This window comes from Aegilops tauschii, chromosome 3 (assembly GCF_002575655.3).
Source record: "Aegilops tauschii subsp. strangulata cultivar AL8/78 chromosome 3, Aet v6.0, whole genome shotgun sequence".
Classification (NCBI taxonomy): Eukaryota; Viridiplantae; Streptophyta; class Magnoliopsida; order Poales; family Poaceae; genus Aegilops; species Aegilops tauschii.
The window spans coordinates 322030949-322055358 of NC_053037.3; the positions used below are offsets into that span (position 1 = coordinate 322030949).

Below are 24410 nucleotides of genomic sequence, written 5' to 3' on the forward strand. Positions count from 1 at the left end.
AACTTCCCTCCCGGAGGGGGAAATCATCTTCATCATCATCACCAACAACTCTCCCATCTTGGGGAGGGCAATCTACATCAACATCTTCACCAGCACCATCTCATCTCAAACCCTAGTTCATCTCTTGTATTCAATCTTGTTGCCGGAACCATAGATTGTTGCTAGGGGTGACTAGTAGTGTTCATTACATCTTGTAGTTGATTACTATATGGTTTATTTGGTGGAAGATTATATGTTCAGATCCATTATGCATATTAATACCCCTCTGATCATGAGCATGTTGGTTGTTTGAGAGTAGTTACTTTTGTTCTTGAGGTCACGGGATAAATCATGTTGCAAATAATCATGTGAACCTGATATGTGTTCGATATTTTGATAGTATGTATGTTGTGATTCCCTTAGTGGTGTCATGTGAACGTCTACTACATGACACTTCACCATATTTGGGCCTAAGAGAATGCATTATGGAGTAGTAAATAGATGGTGGGTTGCGAGAGTGACAGAAACTTAAACCCCAGTTTATGCACTACTCCGTAAGGGACCGATTGGATCCTAGAGTTTAATGCTATGGTTAGGATTTATCCTTAATACTTTTCTCGTAGTTGCGGATGCTTGCGGGAGGGTTAATCATAAGTAGGAGGTTTGTTCAAGTAAGAACATCCAAGCACCGGTCCACCCACATATCAAATTATCAAAGTAGCGAACACAAATCAAACCAACATGATGAAAGTGACAAGATGAAATTCCCGTGTACCCTCAAGAACGCTTTGCTTATCATAAGAGACCGTTTTGGCCTGTCCTTTTCCTCAAAAGGATTGGGATACCTTGCTGCATACTTATTGCTACTACCGTTACTTGCTCGTTACAAATTATCTTGCTATCAAACTACTCGCTACTTACGGTTTCAGCACTTGCAGACATTACCTTACTGAAAACTACTTGTCATTTCCTTCTGCTCCTTGTTGGGTTCGACACTCTTACTTATTGAAAAGAGCTAAAATTGATACCCTGTACTTGTGGGTCATCAAGGCAATTTTCTGGCGCCGTTGCCGGGGAGTGAAGCGCCTTTGGTAAGTGGAATTCGGTAAGGAAACATTTATATAGTGTGCCGAAAATTTATTGTCACTGGCTACTATGGAAAACAATCATTTGAGGGGTTTGTTCGGGGTACCTTCACCTCATCCGGAACCACAATTAATTTCCCCTCAACCTACTGCACCTACTGAAAATATTGAATATGAAATTCCTTTGGGTGTGATAGAACAACTGCTAGCTAATCCTTATGCAGGAGATGGAACCGAACATCCTGATATGCACTTGATACATGTAGAACAAATTTGTGGATTGTTCAAGCTTGCAGGTTTGCCCGAAGATGAGGAAAAAGGTTTTCCCTTTATCTTTGAAGGGAAAGGCATTGGCATGGTATAGGCTATGCGATGATATTGGATCATGGAATTGGAACCGTTTAAGATTGGAGTTTCACCAAAAAAATATCCTATGCATCTAGTTCATCGTGATCGGAATTATATATATAATTTTTGGCCTCGTGAAGGAGAAAGTATCGCTCTAGCTTGGGGGAGGCCTAAGTCAATGTTATATTCATTCCCCAATCATGAGCTCTCAAGAGAAATTATTATTCAAAATTTTTATGCTAGGATTTCTCGTAATGATCAAACCATGCTGGATACTTCTTGTGTTGGTTCTTTTATGAAGAAAAATATTGAATTCCGGTGAGATCTTTTGGAAAGAATTAAACGCAACTCTGAAGATTGGGAACTCGATGAAGGTAAAGAGTCAGGTATAAAGCTTAAGTATGATTGTGTTAAATCTTTTATGGATACCGATGCTTTTCAAAAGTTTAGCACTAAATATGGACTTGACTCTGAGATAGTAGCCTTCTTTTGTGAATCATTTGCTACTCATGTTGAACTCCCTCAAGAGAAGTGGTTTAAATATCACCCACCTATTAAAGATGAAAATAAAGAACCAGTACCAGTTAAAGAAGAAACTATACTTTATAATGTTGTTCCAGTTGTCCCTACTGCTTATATTGAAAAAAAAACCTTTTCCTATTAGGATAAAGGAACATGCTAAAGTTTCAACTATGGTTAACAAAAGCTATGTTAGAACACCTAAACCAGATGAACAAATTAGAGTTGAACCTAATATTGCTATGGTTAAAGATCTCTTACAAGAAGATGTGGATGGGCATGTTATCTACTTCTGTGAAGAAGCTGCTAGAATTGCCAAACCTGAAAAAGGGTAAAAATAGACCAGTAGTTGGCCTGCCTATCATCTCAGTTAAAATAGGAGATCACTATTATCATGGTTTATGTGACATGGGTGCTAGTGCGAGTGCTATTCCTCACAAGTTATATCAAGAAATTAGGGAAGACATAGCACCTGTTGAGTTAGAAAACATAGATGTTACTATTAAACTTGCCAATAGAGACACCATATCACCAATTGGGATTGTTAGAGATGTTGAAGTCTTGTGTGGGAAGGTAAAATACCCTACTGATTTTCTTGTCCTTGATTCCCCACAAGATGACTTCTGTACCATTATCTTTGGTAGACCTTTCTTGAACACAGTTAGTGCTAAGATAGACTGCCAGAGACAAACTGTGGGTGTTAGCTTTGGTGATGAGTATCATGAGTTTAATTTTTCCAAGTTTAGTAGAAATCATCATGAAAAAGAATTTCCTAGTAAGGATGAATTCATTGGTCTTGCTTCTATTGTTGTGCCACCTACTGATCCTTTAGAACAATACTTGCTAGACCATGAAAATGATTTACATATGCATGAAAGAAATGAAATAGATAATATTTTCTTTGAACAACGTCCTCTTCTTAAACACAATTTGCCTGTTGAAACTCTAGGAGGTCCTCCTCCACCCAAGGGTGATCCAGTGTTTGAATTAAAACAATTGCCACACACCTTGAAATATGCTTATCTTGATGAAAAGAAAATATATCCTGTTATTATCAGTGCTAACCTTTCAGAGCATGAAGAAGAAAGATTATTGAAAGTTCTAAGGAAGCACCGAGCTGCTATTGGATATACTCTTGATGATTTAAAGGACATTAGTCCCACTCTATGTCAGCACAAAATTAATATGGAACCTGATGTTAAACCAGTTGTTGATCACCAACGTCGGTTAAATCCGAAGATGAAAGAAGTGGTAAGAACGGAAATATTTAAACTTCTGGAAGCAGGCATAATCTATCCTATAGTTGATAGTAGATGGGTAATTCCTGTTCATTGTGTCCCTAAGAAAGGAGGTATTACTGTTGTTCCTAATGATAAGAATGAACTTATTCCACAATGAATTGTTACAGGGTATAGAATGGTAATTGATTTCAGAAAATTGAATAAAGCTACTAGAAAAGATCATTACCCTTTGCCTTTTATTGATCAAATGCTTGAAAGATTATCTAAGCACACACACTTTTGCTTCCTTGATGGATATTCTGGCTTTTCACAAATACCTGTTTCTCAACCTGATCAAGAAAAGACCACTTTTACTTGTCCTTTTGGAACCTATGCTTATAGACGTATGCCTTTTGGTTTATGTAATGCACCTGCTACCTTTCAAATATGCATGATGGCTATATTCTCTGACTTTTGTGAAAAGATTGTTGAGGTTTTCATGGATGACTTCTCTGTTTATGGGAAGTCTTTTGATGATTGTTTAAGCAATCTTGATCGAGTTTTGCAGAGATGTGAACAAACAAATCTTGTCTTCAATTGGAAGAAGTGCCACTTTATGGTTAACGAAGGCATTGTCTTGGGTCATAAAATTTCTGAAAAAGGTATTGAAGTGGACCAAGCTAAGGTTGATGCTATTGAGAAAATGCCATGTCCCAAGGACATCAAAGGTATTCGTAGTTTCCTAGGCCTTGTTGGTTTCTATAGGAGGTTTATTAAAGACTTCTCTAAAATTTCTAGGCCTCTCACTAATCTTTTGCAAAAGGATATTCCTTTTGTTTTTTATGATGATTGCTTAGAAGCCTTTGAAACACTCAAGAAAGCCTTAATCACTGCACCTATAGTTCAACCACCTGATTGGAATTTGCCTTTTGAAATTATGTGTGATGCTAGTGATTATGCTGTGGGTTCTGTTCTAGGACAAAGAGTTGATAAGAAATTGAATGCTATTCATTATGCTAGTAAAACTCTAGACAGTGCTCAAAGAAATTATGCTACAACTGAAAAAGAATTCTTAGCAGTGGTGTTTGCTTGTCATAAGTTTAGACCTTATATTGTTGGTTCCAAAGTAACTGTTCACACAGACCATGTTGCTATTAAATATCTTATGGAAAAGAAAGATGCTAAACCTAGACTTATTCATTGGGTTCTCTTGTTACAAGAATTTGATTTGCATATTATTGATAGAAAAGGAGCTGAGAACCCCGTAGCTGATAACTTGTCTAGGCTTTAAAATGTGCTTGATGACCCACTTCCTATTGATGATAGTTTTCCTGATGAGCAGTTAGCTGGAATAAATGTTGCTAATAGTACTCTTTGGTATGCTGACTATGCTAATTACATTGTTGCTAAATATTTGCCACCTAGCTTTACTTACCAACAAAAGAAAAAAATCTTCTATGATTTAAGACATTACTTTTGGGATGACCCACATCTTTATAAAGAAGGAGTAGATGGTATTATTAGACGTTGTGTACCTGCATGAACAGGGACAAATCCTACGGAAATGTCACTCCGAACCATATGGAGGGCATCATGCTAGAGATAGAACTGCCCACAAGGTATTGCAGTCTGGATTTTATTGGCCTACTCTCTTCAAGGATGCTCGTAAGTATGTCTCATCTCGTGATGAATGCCAAAGAATAGGTAATATTGGTAAGCGTCAAGAAATGCCTATGAACTATTCTCTTGCTTTCGAACCATTTGATGTTTGGGGATTTGATTATATGGGACCTTTTCCTTCCTCTAATGGGTATACACATATTTTGGTTGCTGTTGATTATGTTACTAAATGGGTAGAAGCTATTCCAACAAGTAGTGTTGATCACAACACCTCTATTAAAATGCTCAAGGAAGTTATTTTCCAAGGTTTGGAGTCCCTAGATATTTAATGACTGATGGTGGTTCACACTTTATTCATGGTGCTTTTCGTAAGATGCTTGCTAAGTATGACGTTAACCATAGATTTGCATCACCCTATCATCCTCAGTCTAGTGGTCAAGTTGAACTTAGCAATAGAGAAATAAAATTAATTTTGTAAAAGACTGTCAATAGGCCCAGGAAGAATTGGTCTAAGAAATTAGATGATGCACTTTGGGCTTATAGAACAACATATAAAAATCCTATGGGTATGTCTCCTTATAAAATGGTTTATGGAAAAGCTTGTCATTTGCCTCTTGAGTTAGAACATAAAGCATACTGGGCAGTTAAAGAACTCAACTATTATTTCAAACTTGCTGGTGAAAAGAGGTTATTTGATATAAGCTCATTAGATGAATGGAGAACCCAAGCTTATGAAAATGCAAATTTATTCAAAGAAAAAGTTAAAAGATGGCATGACAAAAGAATTCAAAAACGTGAGTTTAAAGTTGGAGAATATGTTCTTTTGTACAACTCTTATTTTAGATTCTTTGCAGACAAACTCCTCTCCAAATGGGAAGGCCCCTATGTCATCGAGGAGGTTTACCGGTCTGGAGCCATCAAAATAAATAATTCCGAAGGCACTAACCCTAAGGTTGTCAATGGGCAACGAATAAAGCACTATATCTCAGGTACGCCTATTAATGTTGAAACTAATATTATCCAAACTCTAACACCGGAAGAATACATAAAAGAATCCTTCCGGAACACTCTAGAATCATCAAAATAAGGAGGTATGTAGTACGGTAAGTAAACAGACTCCGAAAATCTGCAAAAATATTTTTTGTCAGTTTTGGAATAATTTAGAATTTTGGGAATAAAGAAACCTCTAGGAAGCGTTCCCTGGTGGGCACAATACACCAGGGCGCGCGAGGGGTGCGCCTAGGTGGGTTGTGCCCACCTGGGACACCTCCCGTACTCCGTTTTTCTTCCTTGTACTTGTCCTGCAAGATAAGATTTCTATATATACTTCCCTAACCTGTTAACCACCGTATCGCGAAGAGATCCTCTGTTCTCTTTTCTTGCTGCTTCTGGTCAGATTTATCAAGCTAGGCATCATGTTTTCCTACTCCTCCAACCACATGGAAGAACATGTTTGGCTGATGAAGATCGATACGAAGCGGGAGGAGCCTATAGACACCACCAAAGGAGAATTGAGTATCGAGTATGGGCACTCCCCTTGGCTTCCGCCAAGCTTGGGGGAGGTGCCCCGGTATCGTATCATCCACTATCTTTTTGCTTTTTCTTATCTTAGTTCAATCTTCTGTTTAGATGAATAAAATTTAGCTCGATCTTTTCTTCTTTGAGAATTTGCTTAGTAATCTATAATTATTATCATGTGTAAGTTATATAATAAAGTTTAGCTTGAGTTTTGCTTTGTTTACTTTCATGTTGCAAATAAAGAAAATAAAATGAGAAAGAAAGCAAATGGAAGAAATGAAATAAATCAATAAGAGCATATACTAATCCTATGGTAGGTGACAACACCACATAAGGAAAAGTATAAGTAAGAAATTTTATTAGAGATTGACGAACATAGCATTGGTCAGTGATGCAACTCATGAAAGAATTGATAAGGGAAGGGAAGATTCACATATAAATATACTATCCTAGAAATCTTTTGTGATTGTGAGCCCTCATCAAAATATTATATGCCAAAATTGTTGCCGTTGGACAAGGAAGACAACGTAATGGTTTATGTATGTTTATATTCACATAGAAGTCATATTGTCATAGATCCTTTAACATGTGATGCTTGCCCCTATCTTTGCTAGCCAAAAATTCCGCACTAAGTAGAGATACTACTTGTGCATCCAAAAACCCTTAAACCCAAATCTTTTTCAAATGTCCACCATACCTACCTAGGGATTGAATAAGATCCCTCAAGTAAGTTGTCATCAGTGCAAAAAGGCAATAAAAATTGCTTCTAAATATGTGAGATCTTTTAGTGTAAGAGAAAATTGAGCGTTGAACGAACTTGGATGACAAAGAATAAAAGCGACAGACTGCATAATAAAGGTTGTCATCTTAAGGGGCAATGTAACGTGACGTTCTTTTGCACTAAAGGGTTGATCATGCAAACAAATAAGCGCATGGCAACCTCTGCTTCCCTCTGCGAAGGGCTATATTTTACTTTTATGTATTTACTATTATGCAAAGAGTCAAAGTTTTCCTCCTACTCCTTTTATTTTTCTCATTTGGCAAGCATCACGTGGTGAGGAAAGATCTAGGCACATATGTCCAGTTTAATATAGATAACATGAGTTATTATTGTTGACATCACCCTTGAGGTGAGTATGTTGGGAGGCGAAACTATAAGCCCCTATCTTTCTATGTATCCGGTTGAAACGTTTTGCTCATGTGTACTCGGTGAGTGTTAGCAATCATAGAAGACTATATGATGGTTGAGTATGTGGACTTGCCTAAAGGCTCCGACACGTGACCCTTCCTGAAAAGATGATGAATTGTAGTTGCAAGGTTGACTGAGAACATAGTTTGTTGGTTTCTAATAGAGTTTTTACTTTATACTTCGATTATGTGATGAACTATTACTTATTCATGGGAAGTATATGATGAAAGTTCTATGATAAAAGTCCTATGTTTAATTTTGTTGCTGTTATAATAATCAACACGATGCTTCTATGTTCGTATTTTGTTTTTATCGACACATCTCTCTCAAAGCATGTGGACATGTTTTTCAATTTTGGTTTTCGCTTGAGGACAAGCGAGGTCTAAGCTTGCGGGAGTTGATACGTCCATTTTGCATCATGTTTTCTTACTGTTATTTATAATGTTTTTATCCATAATAATGCTTTTTGGAGTAATTCTAATGCCTTTTCTCTCGTAATTTGCAAGGTACACACCAAGAGGGAGAATTTCGGCAGCTGGAAATCTCGACCTGAAAAAGCTACGTCAGGTCACCTATTCTGCACAACTCCAAATGAGCTGAAACTCCATGAGGATTTTTTATGGAATATTTGAGAAATATTGGAGCCAATAAACACCAGAGGGGGCCACCAGGTGGGCACAACCCACCTGGGCGCGCCAGGGGGGCCTGGCGTGCCCTGGTGGGTTGTGGCCTCCTCGGCCCACCTCCGGTGCCCATCTTCTGGTATATAAGTGGTTTTGACCTAGAAAAAATAAAGAGAAGACTTTCGGGACGGAGCGCCACTGTCTCGAGGCAGAACCTGGGCAGGAGCACTTTTGCCCTCTGGTGGAGCGATTCTGCCGGGGGAACTTCCCTCCCGGAGGGGGAAATCATCGTCATCATCATCACCAACAACTCTCCCATCTTGGGGAGGGCAATCTCCATCAACATCTTCACCGGCACCATCTCATCTCAAACCCTAGTTCATCTCTTGTATTCAATCTTGTTACCGGAACCATAGATTGTTGCTAGGGGGTGACTAGTAGTGTTGATTACATCTTGTAGTTGATTACTATATGGTTTATTTGGTGGAAGATTATATGTTCAGATCCATTATGCATATTAATACCCCTCTGATCATGAGCATGTTTGTTCTTTGTGAGTAGTTACTTTTGTTCTTGAGGTCACGGGATAAATCATGTTGCAAGTAATCATGTGAACGTGATATGTGTTCGATATTTTGATAGTATGTATGTTGTGATTCCCTTAGTGGTGTCATGTGAACATCGACTACATGATACTTCACCATATTTGGGCCTAAGGGAATGCATTGCGTAGTAGTAAATAGATGGTGGGTTGCGAGAGTGACAGAAACTTAAACCCCAGTTTATGCACTATTCTGTAAGGGATCAATTGGATCCTAGAGTTTAATGCTATGGTTAGAATTTATCCTTAATACTTTTCTCGTAGTTGCGGATGCTTGCGGGAGGGTTAATCATAAGTAGGAGGTTTGTTCAAGTAAGAACAATACCTAAGCACCGGTCCACCCACATATCAAATTATCAAAGTAGCGAACACAAATCAAACCAACATGATGAAAGTGACTAGATGAAATTCCCGTGTACCCTCAAGAACGCTTTGATTATCATAAGAGACCATTTTGGCCTGTCCTTTGCCTCAAAAGGATTGGGCTACCTTACTGCATACTTATTGCTACTATCATTACTTGCTCGTTACAAATTATCTTGCTATCAAACTACTCGCTACTTACGGTTTCAGCACTTGCAGACATTACCGTACTGAAAACTACTTATCATTTCCTTCTGCTCCTCGTTGGGTTCGACACTCTTACTTATCGAAAAGAGCTACAATTGATCCCCTATACTTGTGGGTCATCATTCGGAGTCACAGATGAGATCACGGGCATGACGAGGAGCTCCGGAATGGTCCGGAGGTAAAGATTGATATATAGGATGAAGATATTCGGGTTTCAGAAAGGTTTCGGAATGCACCGGTTTACCATCGGACTGCCGAAAGGGGTCCCGGGAGGCCACCGGTAGGTTATACCTACTTGGTAGGCCTCATGGGCCAAGGAGGGAGGCACACCATCCCACAAGGGGGCTGGGCGCGCTCCACCTCCCCTGCACACGCACTAGAAGGAAGGTGGGGCGCCCTAGGGTATCCGGCCCCCCTTTCCTTCCCCCATGCACCCCCTCTCCTCTAGTTCGTTCTCCGCTCTAAACCGTTGTGCTTGGCGAAGCCCTGCGGAAATAGTTTTCACCACCACCGTCACCACGCCGTTGTGCTGCCGGAACTCATCCACTATTTCGCCTCTCTTGCTGGATCGGGAAGGCGAGGACGTCATCGAGTTGAACGTGTGCTGAACGCGGATGTGTTGTGCGTTCGGTGCTTGATCGGTATGGATCGTGAAGTTGTATGACTACATCAACCGCGTTGATAAACGCTTCCGCTTAGCGATCTGCAAGGGTATGTAGATGCTCTCCCCCTCTCGTAGCTATGCATCTTCATGGATAGATCTTGCGTGTGCGTAGAATTTTGTTTTTGTTTTTCATGCAATGTTCCCCAACATATATATACGTCCGTATGTGGTCCATAGTGAAATATCTACATAGACTTATATTTAGGAATGCAGGGAGTAATTGTCATATTCAGTTTTGACGGGATTTTGCCATGCTTCTAAAGGAAATTATCATCCTCGCGACAACATAAATAGCCATAAAACGTTCCGTTTACCATCCTTTAATATATGATGTCAGATTTTCAACATTATCGGTTTTATTTTAAAGGACCGCATGGGACATGTGAGAAGCAATCCAAACTACTCCAAAAAACAAAAAGGTTTATTTTAGAGGCACGACGCACACACTAACAACTGATATACTCGAAAAGAGAAAATATATATTGTTGGAAGCCCCAAAAGAAAATTAGCAGTGGACAAACAAGAACACAATCCTTTATCCATCTCTTTTACAAGGAGTCGTTCCAAATCGTCCGGGTCAGTTCGTTTGGGGGTAAATGGACATATGAGACGGTCCAACACGTAACCCCATCAGCAAAAAGTGTTTGTTTTTGTCCGGCTCGCCCCATCCTCGGCGCAAATTTATCTGGCTTTGCATAAACGGACCCAGACGGACGATTTCCGCATCGTCCTCGTCCGGCCGTGTCCTTTGCATGTGAGCCCTCAGCCACTTGTCACCCTCTCTCCTCTTTTCTCTCCCATGGCCCACCATGCCCACCCATCATCCTCTCTCTCTCTTCTGCTCCACCCACCCACCCATGCCGGTGCACACCACCTCCGCCTACTACATTCCCCTACTACATGCACTGCCGCGGCACGCAGTAGCTCCTCGACGAGCCCGACAGCTGCTGTGGGCGAGCTCGGCTGAGCAGGCGTGGCGCAGGGGAGCGCGGGAGAGCGGCGAGTGTGTGGGCGAGGGGTAGCGCGACACGGCGAGCAGGCGGGGCCACGGGTAGGCAATCGCGGCGGCGGAGGCAGACAGGGCGAGAGCGCGGCGGGCGCGTGAGCGAGCGCGGAGGGAGAGGCGGTCTAGTGTTGGAGAAAATTCAAACGCGGATGTCTGTTTTTCTGCTTCAAACGGACAAAATCCAAACAAAACGTACATACGGGTCTAGCGTTGGAGTTTCCTAAGAGCATCTCTAGTAGACCCCGCATCCCGTCGGCCCGCAAAACGCGTTTACAGTTCGCGGAAAAACGGCTTTGCGGGCCCGCACGGATGGCCGCAGAGGCAGACCCCCCAAACGGACCCGTATAAAAGGATATTCGCGGAATATACTTTTTTACGGGTCGGCTTTGCGGGGTCTGCTCTTGCGCCGCTGCATCCCGCATCCCGCCGGCCCGCAAATATCAACATCACACCACAAAAATAAACAAACATCCACACTACAAAATAATTATTCAAATCACGGAAGCAAACTAAATAATTATTCAATACCAACATAATACAACAATCATCCACATTACAAATAATTATTCAAATCACCGAAGCAAACTAGATAATGCAATACAAAACTTGTCCCGAATACAAATACAAATGAATAGATAAATGAGTTTGTTACTGTCCAGCCCTTTGCCAATGGTGCTCAATGAGATCCTCCTGAAGTTGAAAGTGGGTGTTTACATTTTCAATCTCTTTGTAGGTCTTAAGAAAAGCTCTAATGCGGTAAGGGTCTCTAGCTGGTTTGACACGGCTACCCACATTGTCGTAGAAGAACTCCAAGTTCATTCCTCTCCCATCTTCGAGAATCATATTGTGAAGGACAACACAACATGTCATGATATTTTTCAAGGTCCTCTTGTCCCAAAAACGAGCAGGACCACGAACAACGGCAAACCTAGATTGCAAAACCCCAAATGCTCTTTCAATGCCTTTTCAGGCTGCCGCTTGCACCCTTGCGAATTCACAATGTTTTCTAGTTTTGGGATCTTTGATGCTCTTGACAAAGGTGCACCAAGGAGGGTATATACCATCTGCAAGATAGTACCCTTTTGTGTATTCGTGCCCATTGATAGTGTAGTTTCCAGAAGGAGCATCACCACTAGCAAGCCTGGCAAACAAATGAGACCGTTGCAACACATTGATATCATTGAGAGTGTCCGGCATACCAAAGAAGCAATGCCAAATCCATAAATCCTCGGATGCTACGGCCTCTAGCACAATTGTTGCATCACAAGATTTGCCACAATACATTCCCTGCCATGCCTTCGGGCAATTTTTCCAAGTCCAATGCATTCAATCAATGCTACCTAGCTGTTGGGAAACGTAGCATGCAATTTAAAAAAAATTCCAACACTCACGCAAGATCTATCTAGGAGATGCATAGCAATGAGAGGGGAAGAGTGTGTCCACGTACCCTCCTAGACCGAAAGTGGAAGCATTTGACAACGCGGTTGATATAGTCAAACTTCATCTTGTTCCGACCGATCAAGCACCAAACGTACGGCACCTCCGAGTTCTGCACACGTTCAGTTCGATGACGTCCCTCGAACTCTTGATCCAGCAAAGTGTCGAGGGAGAGTTTCGTCAGTACTATGGCGTGGTGACGGTGATGGTGAAGTGATCCGCGCAGGGCTTCGCCTAAGCACTACGTGAATATGACCGGAGGCGTAAGCTGTGGAGGGGGGCGCCGCACATGGCTTGGAACAATTGATGTGTGTTGTAGGCGCCCCCCCATGTATAGAAAGGAGGGAGGGGAGGAGGCCGGTCCTAGGCGCGCCCAAGTAGCAGGAATCCTACTTGGGCTCCTAGTTGGATTCGCCCCCCCCCCTTTCCTTTTACCGGAGGGGGAAAGGGGGAAAGAGAGAGAGGGGGAGAAGGAAAGGGGGGGCCCGCCCCCTCCCCTAGTCCAATTCGGCCTCCTTCCCCGTGGGGGGCGCGCTACCCCTTTGTGGGCTGGTGTGCCTCCCTCCAATGGCCCATATGGCCCATATCTTCCCCCAGGGGGTTCCGGTAACCCCCTCGGTACTCCGATATGTACCCGATACAATTCGGAACACTTCCGGTGTCCGAATACTATCATCCAATATATCAATCTTTACCTCTCGACCATTTCTAGACTCCTCGTCATGTCCGTGATCTCATCCAGAACTCCGAACAACATTCGGTCACTAAATCACATAACTCATATAATACAAATCATCATCGAACGTTAAGCGTGCGGACCCTACGGGTTCGAGAACTATGTAGACATGACCGAGACACCTCTCCGGTTAATAATCAATAGCGGAACCTGGATGCTCATATTGGCTCCCACATATTCTACGAAGATCTTTATCAGTCGAACCGCAATGACAACATACGTTATTCCGTTTGTCATCGGTATGTTCCTTGCCCGAGATTCGATCGTCGGTATCTTCATACCTAGTTCAATCCGGCAAGTCTCTTTACTCGTTCCGTAATGCATCATCCCGCAACTAAATCATTAGTCACATTGCTTGCAAGGCTTATTATGATGTGCATTACCGAGAGGGCCCAGAGATACCTCTCTGATACTCGGAGTGACAAATCCTAATCTCGATCTATGCCAACCCAACAAACACCTTCGGAGATACCTGTAGAGCATCTTTATAATCACCCAGTTACGTTATGACGTTTGATAACACACAACGTATTCCTCCGATATTCGGGAGTTGCATAATCTCATAGTCAAAGGAATATGTATAAGTCATGAAGAAAGCAATAGCAATAAAACTTAACAATCATTATGCTAATCTAACGGATGGGTCTTGTCCATCACATCATTCTTGATGTGATCCCGTTCATCAAATGATAACACATGTCTATGGTTAGGAAACTTAACCATCTTTGATTAACGAGCTAGTCTAGTAGAGGCTTACTAGGAACACTGTGTTTTGTCTATGTGTCCACACATGTATCAAATTTCCGGTTAATACAATTCTAGCATGAATAATAAACATTTATCATGAAACAAGGAAATATAAATAACAACTTTATTATTGCCTCTAGGGCATATTTCCTTCACTAGCATGTCAGGCCAACCTCTCCTCTCATTAGATGTCATCAATTTCTTTGTGTCATCCTCGTTGGGTGCCCGATGATATTTAGGACCAAAGACACGGATGATCACTTTGGCGAATCTACGCACTAACTCAATTGTGGTATCTTCACCAATGCGAAGGTACTCATCGGTATAGTCAGCCGGAGCGCCATATGCAATCACCCGCATAGCTGCGGAGATTTTTTGATATGCACTAAATCCCTTTAAGCCGCAGCATTTCTTCTTTGAGTAAAATACCGACAATTTGCCTCGCAAGCTTGAACAATTTTCACAAAGAGGGATCGACGCATTCGGTACCTTCTCCGGAAGAGGTGCGATGGATATGTTGGATTCTCCGCGAAGTAGTCTTGCATCAACATCTCGTTCTCGAGATGGCGATTCCGAGGAATGCAAAGACCGACGATCGATCCTCGCCGCCTCTTTCGGTTCTCGTTTTCGTGCTCCTTCACGGCAAGTGCCATCACTAATGTCTGCTGCCGAAAGGTTGCAAGCATCGTCTCAACATCCGAGTCGTTCGAATCGGACGAATCGGAGAGCAAGAACTTCTATTCCATCTACATGGACAAGAATCGTACGTCGCGTCAATCAACTAGGCATACCGCTCGGCACAAAGCACAAAACAAACACTAAGACGAGGCATACCGACGGCTCGTGTGGCTGGTGATCCCGGGCGGCGACGAGGGGCGGGCTCGAGGGCGGTCGATCCCCGGCGGCGACAACGACGAGGGGCGGCTCTTCTCGCCGGATCCGGGGGGGCGATGCAGCGCATCGGTGCTGGAGGGTGGGGGACGCCCCCGCAGCGCGATCCCGCCCGCAGATTTGGCCGGAATCGCCAGCGGCGGACGGCCGGAACCAAGGGCGGGTGGCGGCGAAAGGAGATGGGGAAAGGGTGCGGGCTGAAATGTCCCTCCTGCCAACCGCTTCACTGCGATACGGGGCACCGTAGGGGCGAGGCGAAAACCCGCATATTCGCGGGTTGGGGTCGAGATTTCGCCGCGCCCCTCAAATTTTTTTACAGGCCGGCCGCATTTGCGTGGTTTGTTCGGGCGAGATTTTCCACGCCGACCCGTATTTTGACGATTATTTTATGTGTTGGGTTTTTTACGGGATCTGCTAGAGTTGCTCTAACCCGGTCGTTGAGCGGGCAGAACGCGGAGGCGACGGCAAACGAGAATAGAAAAAGAAAAAAAAAGGAAAAATGGCGCAAGGAGGCCACGAGCTCGGCCAGTGTGGGCCCCCGCGCCCGCCGCTCGGAGGGAGAGGCGCACCACGGACGGTGGCGAGGCGCTGCGCTGCCGCCCACCCACGCGGGGGGCCCTCCCGAGCTCTGACGCCGCGCGTGACGTCGGGCCCGAGGCCGCGCGCGCCCCGGCCTGGCGCCGCGGAGGACACGTGTCGTGCCGCCAGAGGCGGAAACCAGGCCCTGGTGGGCGGGTAACGTGCGGGCACACGCGGCTGCTCGACGGCTTTTGGTTGTGAGGGAACGTAAAGAAAAAAACGGGTAGCGTCACCCCGGCGTGCGACCCAAGCGGCGCCGCACCGCCGAGTAGGCTCTGCCGCCCCCTCTACGTCTGCGCTGCGTGCACCCGGCCGAGTGCACCTGGATGGCTCGTCTGGTCGTTGGACGGACGAAACGTGTACAGGTGCAATGAACTATGGACTTTTCCTCCAACTCCATCTTGTTGGAGGCCTCGTCGGCGGATTAGACGGCATCGGTGTGTTTGGAGCCACTCTACATCCTCCTTCCCCCACTTGAGCATGCCACATGTTAATCCGACTTTTAAATTCCCTATTACTCCCTCCTTTCACAGATATAGGATGTTTTAAATATTTTAATACGGACTATGATCGTGTTGAAATGAATGAACAAACACACTAAAATGTGTCTATATACATTTAATTTAAAAAAAGTTAGAACATGTTATATCATATGCTTAGTTAATAGCCCGATTAATGACAAACCTTATGTAAATTTGCACACAGTGGTATTTTTGTAACCATGCGGCATTCTCTCCCTCATCATTTTATTTAAAGATTGACCCGTGACATCCTCTAAACCTTAAAATTGCTTATAGAAAAGTATTGAAAACCCGATGTCAGATTTTTAACCATGTGAAATCTAACGCTCGAGACGACAAATTACGTTGTTACGAGCATGACAATTTTTCTTCAACAGCCTTGCTAAACATCCTAGCAGAAAAAAAAGCGTGACAAGGATTCTCCATGCTTGCTAAAAAAAATGCAATGCTCGCGATAACATAATTTGTCATTTAGAGCGTCAGATTTACCATATTAAAAAATCCGACGTCAGATTTGTAGCTAAATCCTATAAATAAACACCACTTGAACCTTTCCAAACCAAAGATAATGAACGAACCAACTCATTCGAAATGTGCACCTCCATTTCAATAAATTTGTTTGGTACAACCATGTGACCAATCAGCCCAACAATTCAAAAAATATATAATATCAGAATTATTGTACTATGATCGGAAACAACAAATATATCAAGTACTATATCCTATTCATTTAGCACACCGCAAAATGCATCCCTGATGATGCCCTTTGTCAACTAAAAAAGCATTTTTGAGTTCTGAAATTTTACTAGTCGTACTAGTAAATGTAAGATGTTATGGATATTTCAATATGCACTACATACGGAATGATCGATTGTGGATTTTGCTTTCCATCATTTTCCATAGTAGTGAATATGCTCTTGTCTCGACACGGCTTGTTCTGTTCGTTCTGATACGACTGGAACGGATGAACAAACATGCTAGAATGTGTCTATACACATTCAATTAAAAATATATTAAAATATCTTATTCTACCAGTAGTACTACTATTGTATTTGTAGAAGCCAATTTAAGATGAATGTTTGTACTACTCCCTCTGTTCATTTTCATAAGACCTTGAAGACATTTCAGACAATGTACTCCCTCCGTCCGAAAAAGCTTGTCTCAAGCTTGTTCTTCAAATGGATGTATCTAGCACTAACTTGATGCTAGATACATTCATTTGAGGAACAAGCTTTTCCAGACAGAGGGAGTACAAAACAGCCCATTTTAAATTGTCTGAAATGACTTACAGAAGAGAACGGAGGGAGTAGTAAAAAATGGTAGCGGTGGGAGTAGAAGCAAGCAAGAGAAGCGGTCGTACCTGGACAAGATGCCAAACCAGGTGGAAAGGGCAGGCACGAGTGCATTGCCTTTTGCCCGCTTTCCAATTCCCCTCGCCCTCATCACCTCACCTCACGGGGTGGCCACAGCGATTTACCTGTGTCGCCCCGCCCCGCCCCACTCCCCTCTCTCTTTTATAGCACCCCCTGCCCGCCTGCGTCCTCGGTTTTTCTCCGCTGAGCTTTCCTTCAACCCCGCTCAACTCCCGTCCTTCCTTCCCTCCTACAAATCTGGTCTGCTGGCCGCTGTTCGCCGCGGCCGCCGGGTCTCTCGCGCTCGCGCTACTACCTCAAAACCCTAGCCACCCTCGCGACCCAGTCGATTGGATCGCCCGCTTCCTCCTCGTCCTCCACCCAGACCCAGGTGCGTCGGCTGCCGGATTCTCCTCGCCCTCCCTACCCGCTTCCATGTCTGTATGTATGTATATGTCGTTTGCCTTCACCGTCGTTGCCGGGAAGCGCTTCCTCCCGTCTGCTATCGTCTCCGATGCGCGCCGGGGTTTCCTGCCCGCTTTCCGCCCATCGTTTTGCGCCGATTCGTGCCAGATTCACGACTCTCTGAAACCTGTTTTTTTAGATATCTCTCTCTGACTGTGTACGTGCTTCTTCTTTCATGGCTCTTGTGATTCTGTGATGTGCAGAGAAAGTCATGGCAGGCCTGTTTGTTGGTTTTCCCCCGAGATAAGAAATTTTTGGCGGCTTTCATTTATGCGCTCTTTTCTTTCCTCTCCTTTCCTTTAGCATGTAGCCTTTTGCGCCCCCTTTTTTGTTGCTTTCTGTTCAGGGTGAGCAATCTGGTGATACAAACAGCCGCCGCTGGAATTTGTTTCTTTACTCCTTTTTCTCATACCAGGTCGTTAGGGATTATGGCTCCGATTTCTAGCTTTTCATGGGCCATTCCTCAGACATGTGGGCGTGTTTGCCTCAGATTTGTCTTCTCTGTTTCGGTTGCCCTTGTTTATTAGATGACGGACATGGAAGATCGTTTCGGTGGACCTTTTTATCACCTGTCACTATTCGTGCTTCGTTAAATTATGGCTGGGTTGATGCGCAAAACTTTAGATTCTGGCGAATGCTAATTACAGAATTAGAGTTATAATAATAATAAACGTCTTATCGCTTAGCAAAGTGATCGTTTGCTCTGTTTTCTTGGGTATGCAATCCCTTCAGGGGTATGATACAATTCCATTTCTCAACTTTTCGAAAAAAAAATCCATTTCTCAAGCGAAGTAAAAAGGTGAAGACTCACGGCGTTTCCTCACGAACTTAGTGAAAACCTGTCATAATATTGTCCAATTGCCCGGTTTGGGTTGGCGTCGAGGTTTTGGGAATTAAGACTCGGCCAGTTGCCATGGATAACAAGGCTGGCTCTCTCACGAGTAATTACTTATTGATGTCAATGTTTGATCTGAAAAGCAAATCATAGCTGATGGGATCGTTGTATCTTTATTGATTGGAGGCTCCTCCAAAAGCAATGGCACTAATCCTATGACGAAAAAAGTGCAACAATATTAAATCTAGGGTAACTACTGCCAGACTGCCAAAAATTGTGGCTTGTCGCAAAGAAATTGGTCACTATAGCTTTTGCAATGTTTAGCAGAAGCCTCCTTTTATCAGCCTGGCTGGATGCTAAGGAAGTGCAGCATCCTTAGTTGTGGTAGTGAGACACATAAGAGCCGTACACGAAGTGCCATACTTGTGGCAAAGTTTGGTTATGCAATTATTGATTGAGGCGTCGTCTAGTTTTAGGTTGTCCCAACTTGTAAGGGCATGCACAAGAATCTGATGCGCACGCTAAGCATATGAAGAATTGAACACCTTACTATAACTCTTTTAGTTGTGAGTGAAACTACCTTTTTCCTTCTTTTTGAGAAACTGGTCATACAATCATCTCCTGGCAAGTACTCCCTCCGTCCGAAATACTTGTCATCAAAACGGATAAAAAAGGATGTATCTAGAACTAAAATATGTCTGGATACATCTTTTTTATCCATTTTGATGACAAGTATTTCCGGACGGAGGGAGTAACACATACTGAACTTCAAAAAATACTGTAGAAGGGATGAGCTAGTAGTAAGTGAATGGGATCACCATGAAGTTGGTGCTATTCTGATAACCCTGTGATTGGTACTTCCTATAATGTGTTTTGCAAAAGGAACATGACATAATTTAGCTATAATATGTGGGCTACAGTGTCAGCAACTTTAACATTTTCCTTCTGATGTGCACTAAAAATAGACAAGTGAAACATGTATTTAGCATGATCTACAATCTCTTATCCACCACATAAATTTTAACAAGACTACGTTATTTTTGCAGGGACCGCTGATTTCACTCCTCTGTGTTTTCAACTCACTTGGGCTCTGCGAGAGTGCTGCTATACTGGGTATAATTCAGCATCTTTGATATCTTCTTTATTATAAGGTCCTACATATCGACATTTTTCTGCCTTGCTACTGCACCTTATGAAGTGTACTTGTTGTTGGTCATCTTATGCAAATCAAAGATGTAACTGCATTACTTGTTAAGCAAAAGGTGTCATGCTGTTCAACTTCATTACTTGTTATAAGATAATGTGGTGCTGGTATTCAAATAAACAACAGATGGCAAATGTTTAATACAGTTGGAACTGCAATATTGAATTACACCTGGCCATCTATAGGTTCTGAGATTTGTTGTCCCCTCAGCTGATATAGTACATGTGTAATCAATCTTTCTGATCTTTGATCTGTGTAGGCACTTACAGATCAACAAATAAAAACGGTACATATAGACTCATCTCAAAACAATGCTATGCAATGTTATAATATTATACTTCCTCCGTCCCGAATTACTTGTCTTACATTTGTCTAGATACGAATGTATCTAGACAGGTTTTAGTGTTAGATACATCCGTATCTAGACAAATCTAAGACAGGTAATTTGGGACGGAGGTACTAATATCTTGAGAGAATATGATTATAAAAGCTAACTATTGAAGTCACTACAAAATTATAAACAGAGTCTGTTAAATTTACAAGTTGAAAGATTTAGCATTAGTGTAAACCAACATTATTTTGTTTTGAATTATAAAGGCACTGACAATTCTAAGATCTCTTGATCATGACAGAAGTGGACATGTCATGACTGTGCTCTCCTTTTAGTAGATAGCTGCTCCTGGTTGTGGTCTTCTTTTCCCTTTGTATGCAATTTTTATGACCCTTTAATGTTAAGTAGCCTTTTATGGATCTCTTTTTACTTTTGCTGCATGAGCTTTGTAGTTGAGACTTCCTATGTTCTCATCTCATATATTTTTTGCTAATCAGCAGGATCATCACCTTCTGTTTGGCCTGAACTGTGGAAGTTTCTAAGTAGAAACTGAGGGTCAGTTCAAAACTTCATCCCACTCACCCCATACATACTGGCGAGAAATGGACCGTGATGATGTATCTGGCTTTGTTAGCGGGGGTTGCAAGCTGTTCTGAGTTTTCTAACCTAGTAGAAGTTCATAAATAAAGTTATGATACCAGGAAGTCAGTCAACTGGTGGTTCTTTTCATTTACTAATTGGTTGATGTTTCCGAATTGGAATGGACAAAACTTCTCATGGCCTTGGATTTGGTGATAGCATCAACTCGTTAAACACTTCTCAGTACCAGAGTTCAGTCCAACATACTGCTCAGCATAGAGACACTACACTTGATTCCACATCATACTCCAGCTTTTCATTCACTAACACAAAAGCCCTGAAAAGGAAGTGGGGTACTATGGCGGGAGCAGAAGGTACTGGGGATGCATTACTCACTCTGGGTTTAGGCCGTTCACCAAGTTCATCTGACGATAGCAAAGTAAGCTCTGCCACAGCTTGTGCAATGTCTCCATGCTCGCTAAAGGAGGCTGATGAGGAGTCATCTGTTGATCTTAGCTTGAATTTTGAGCTTTCCCTTGGCAATGATGTTGCACACTTCCAACGGAAATCCTCTGCTGGTTTGGTGGCCAAATCTCCTAAACTGGATCTTCAGTTGAGTTTATCCACTGGCTCACCTGAATCTGCTGTCACTTGTACAAATATGGTGTCACCAAATATTCATGATGGCTTGGACATACCAGTGACCTATTCATTACCAGCCATTATAGGGAATGGGTCAGCACCGTCTAGTTGGGGTTTTGAGCACTCTGTGGTTTCATCATCATATGCGTCTGAAGCAACATATGCCTTTCCATTTTCGAAGATACCCAGACAAGAGAATGGTACTTTGTCTTCGCCAGTCATATCGTCAACTATGCCAGCAAGTGTGAAGAGCTCGGTTGCCTGTACTTCGGTGGTAACTAACCCTCAGCAGCGCAATCTTAACACTAAAACCTGCCAATTCCCTGGATGTGGGAAAGGGGCAAGAGGTGCATCAGGGCATTGCATAGCCCATGGTGGTGGCAGGCGATGCCAGAAACCTGGTTGCCAGAAGGGTGCTGAAGGAAGGACCATATATTGCAAGGCCCATGGTGGAGGGAGGAGATGTGAGTTTCTTGGATGTACAAAGAGCGCTGAAGGGCGCACCGACCACTGCATTGCCCATGGCGGTGGCCGCCGGTGCAGTAATGATGGCTGCTCCCGTGCTGCCCGAGGAAGATCTGGCTTATGCATCAGGCATGGAGGTGGAAAAAGGTGTCAGCAGGAGAAGTGCACCAAGAGCGCAGAAGGTCATTCTGGCCTCTGCATCTCTCATGGGGGTGGGAGGCGTTGCCAGTTTCCAGAATGTGCAAAGGGTGCACAGGGAAGCACAAAGTTCTGCAAGGCGCATGGTGGAGGCAAGCGCTGCACTTTCTTGGGCTGTACCAAAGGAGCTGAAGGCAGCACCCCTTACTGCAAGGGCCACGGAGGAGGCAAGCGCTGCTTATTTGAGGGTGGTGGAGTGTGCCCGAAGAGTGTGCATGGCGGGACGCAGTACTGTGTTGCGCACGGTGGTGGGAAGAGGTGCGCTATTTCTGATTGCACTAAGAGTGCTAGAGGGCGGACGGAGTACTGTGTGCGCCATGGTGGTGGCAAGAGATGCAGGTTCGACGGCTGTGTGAAGAGTGCACAGGGGAGCACTGATTTCTGCAAGGCGCACGGGGGAGGCAAGCGCTGCTCATGGGGCCTGCCGGACTCGAGCTTCGGTATTGGCACAGAGCAGTGTGATAAATTTGCTCGCAGCAAGACTGGCCTCTGTTCAGCTCACACCGCTCTAGTCCAGGACCACTGTGTTCATGGTGGTGGTACATTAGGCCCTGTGATCCACCACTTCGCCACAGATGTTAAACCCGACGAGATGGAAGTTGCTGCAGCAGTGAAGGTTGATCCTGTTTCGATGCAGTCGGAGCCTCCATTGCCGGAGGGCAGGGTGCATGGCGGCGGGCTGCTGGCGCTGCTTTCTCGCGGCGGAAACCACACAGGCCCTGTTGGTAACTTGGAGAACGGCGCCTCTGTCATGATGGCGTGGATGTGAGTGGGCGGACATTCTCATCAAGAATTGGTTGCTTCAAGTTTTGATCTGTTTCCAGAGCTAATGCTGTGGCGGGATGAAGTTCCACATTTCACCAATTGTTGTCCTAGTTGTTTGGAAGTGGTAGGACATATATCCTCCGTGTAGAATAAATAAGGGAGAGCGTTGTGGGCTTCTCTGTTATTGTAATTAATTAATTAATGTCGTCAAACTGCCCTTGCTTTGTGTTTATTACAGTTTGTGTAATCTGATACTATTTCACACTTCCTACTTGGATGTCATCTCTTCGCTGTTTGCTTTGCTTTGTGTTTCTGGTAATAGTGCAGCATGTAGTACGATATTTTTGGTGGGTAGAAGTCTGTCTTATATTGATCGGATGAGGGTTATTTTGTTATCGATTATTCATCAGATAATTCTTCTTTTTGCCGAGTCATCAGATAATTCTCAGTCGCGTCAAGAGATGAATGTTGATGCATATATCATTTCTAGAAACTCTCTAGATTTAGTACCATGAATGTCAAGAGAAGAATGTTGATGCGCATATCATTGCTAGAATCTCTCTAGATTTTTTTGGAACTTGTGGCACACTCAAATCAAGTACTTGTTACATCACTGACAAGTTCAGCTAGGATAATCTACCAAGGATCACCCTCATCCTCCCAAGAAACTACATAACTATAATCATAGGAAATCCTAGCAAGCTTGTGTGCCACCTTGTTCCCCTAAGTGAGAGGAAAATACCCAATACTTTGAGCTAAATGAAAACACTTCGTTCAGAGTAGTAGAATAAAATGAAACTCTAGATTTAGTACCATGAACATCAAGAGATGAATGTTGATGCCCATGTCATTGCTAGAATTTTCTCAACAACAAAAAAATCATTGCTAGAAACTCTCTAGATTTAGTACCAGACCGCCATGTATGGCTTTTGAGGCCCGGGCTACGTAAAATATGTTATCATTGATCAATAAAGCTTGGGAGTTACGCTAAAAAAGAAGAGATGTGAGGCAGGTTCCAGGGAAGCTTGTGGTCAGGCACTAGCCAGGGTACCAAATGTTACAATTGTGTCGAATTATTGGGCTAGAGTTAGACTTGGAGTATACGAAGGGTTAGATGTTTGAGTCTAACACGTGTTACAGGTCACTGTGGATAGCAGAAATAAACGACATAAGATCAGGCCTGCCATGGCAAGGATGGCCGGAGCGCTGTTTGGTAGCCTTATCGTCAATCTGTATCATGTGATACATGATGATATGTGCCTTGTAATTATGCTCCAGGGATTGGCCGCGATGGTGAACCTCATTAACAAAACATCACGTGTTCACATCTACCCCTTCCGTTCCTAAATATAAGTCTTTCAGAGATTCCATCTGTTTCTAAATATAAGTTTTTCAAAGATTTCAATGAAGACTACAAACGGAGCAAAATGAGTGAATCTACACTCTAAACTATGTCTATATACATATGTATGTAGTCCCTATTAGAATATCTAGAAAAACTTATATTTAGAAACAGAGGGAGTACTTTTCTGCGATGATCTATCACGTATTTTCTGATACCAACGACCCTGGGAATCTGACTTCCAGGTGGTGGTTTCCTCCAGAAATTCCATATAGGCGTCCTGCACCAGTGTCAAACGCAACTGGTTCTTCCTTAACCAACACGCAACATTAATGATCCCCGAAAAGGAAAAGGAGATGTTATGCAGTTAACTCAAGAG

The 24410-nt window shown here is 43.2% G+C and overlaps 1 protein-coding gene across 3 annotated transcripts; it reads left to right on the plus strand.

The window, feature by feature from the left end:
- Window positions 1-17310: 17310 nt before the first annotated feature.
- On the plus strand, window positions 17311-22990 carry LOC109758669 (uncharacterized). Of its 3 annotated transcripts, none has more exons than XM_020317538.4 (3): window positions 17311-17596; window positions 19552-19618; window positions 20538-22990. In XM_020317538.4, the coding sequence occupies exon 3, from the start codon at window positions 20801-20803 to the stop codon at window positions 22691-22693; it is 1893 nt and encodes a 630-aa protein (XP_020173127.1). In that variant the 5' UTR covers window positions 17311-17596; window positions 19552-19618; window positions 20538-20800; the 3' UTR covers window positions 22694-22990. The 3 variants fall into 3 exon arrangements, with proteins under 3 accessions (XP_020173127.1, XP_020173129.1, XP_020173128.1); XM_020317540.4 differs by having other exon boundaries at window positions 17333-17596; window positions 19552-19656; window positions 20541-22990; XM_020317539.4 differs by having other exon boundaries at window positions 17333-17596; window positions 20541-22990.
- Window positions 22991-24410: the final 1420 nt, after the last annotated feature.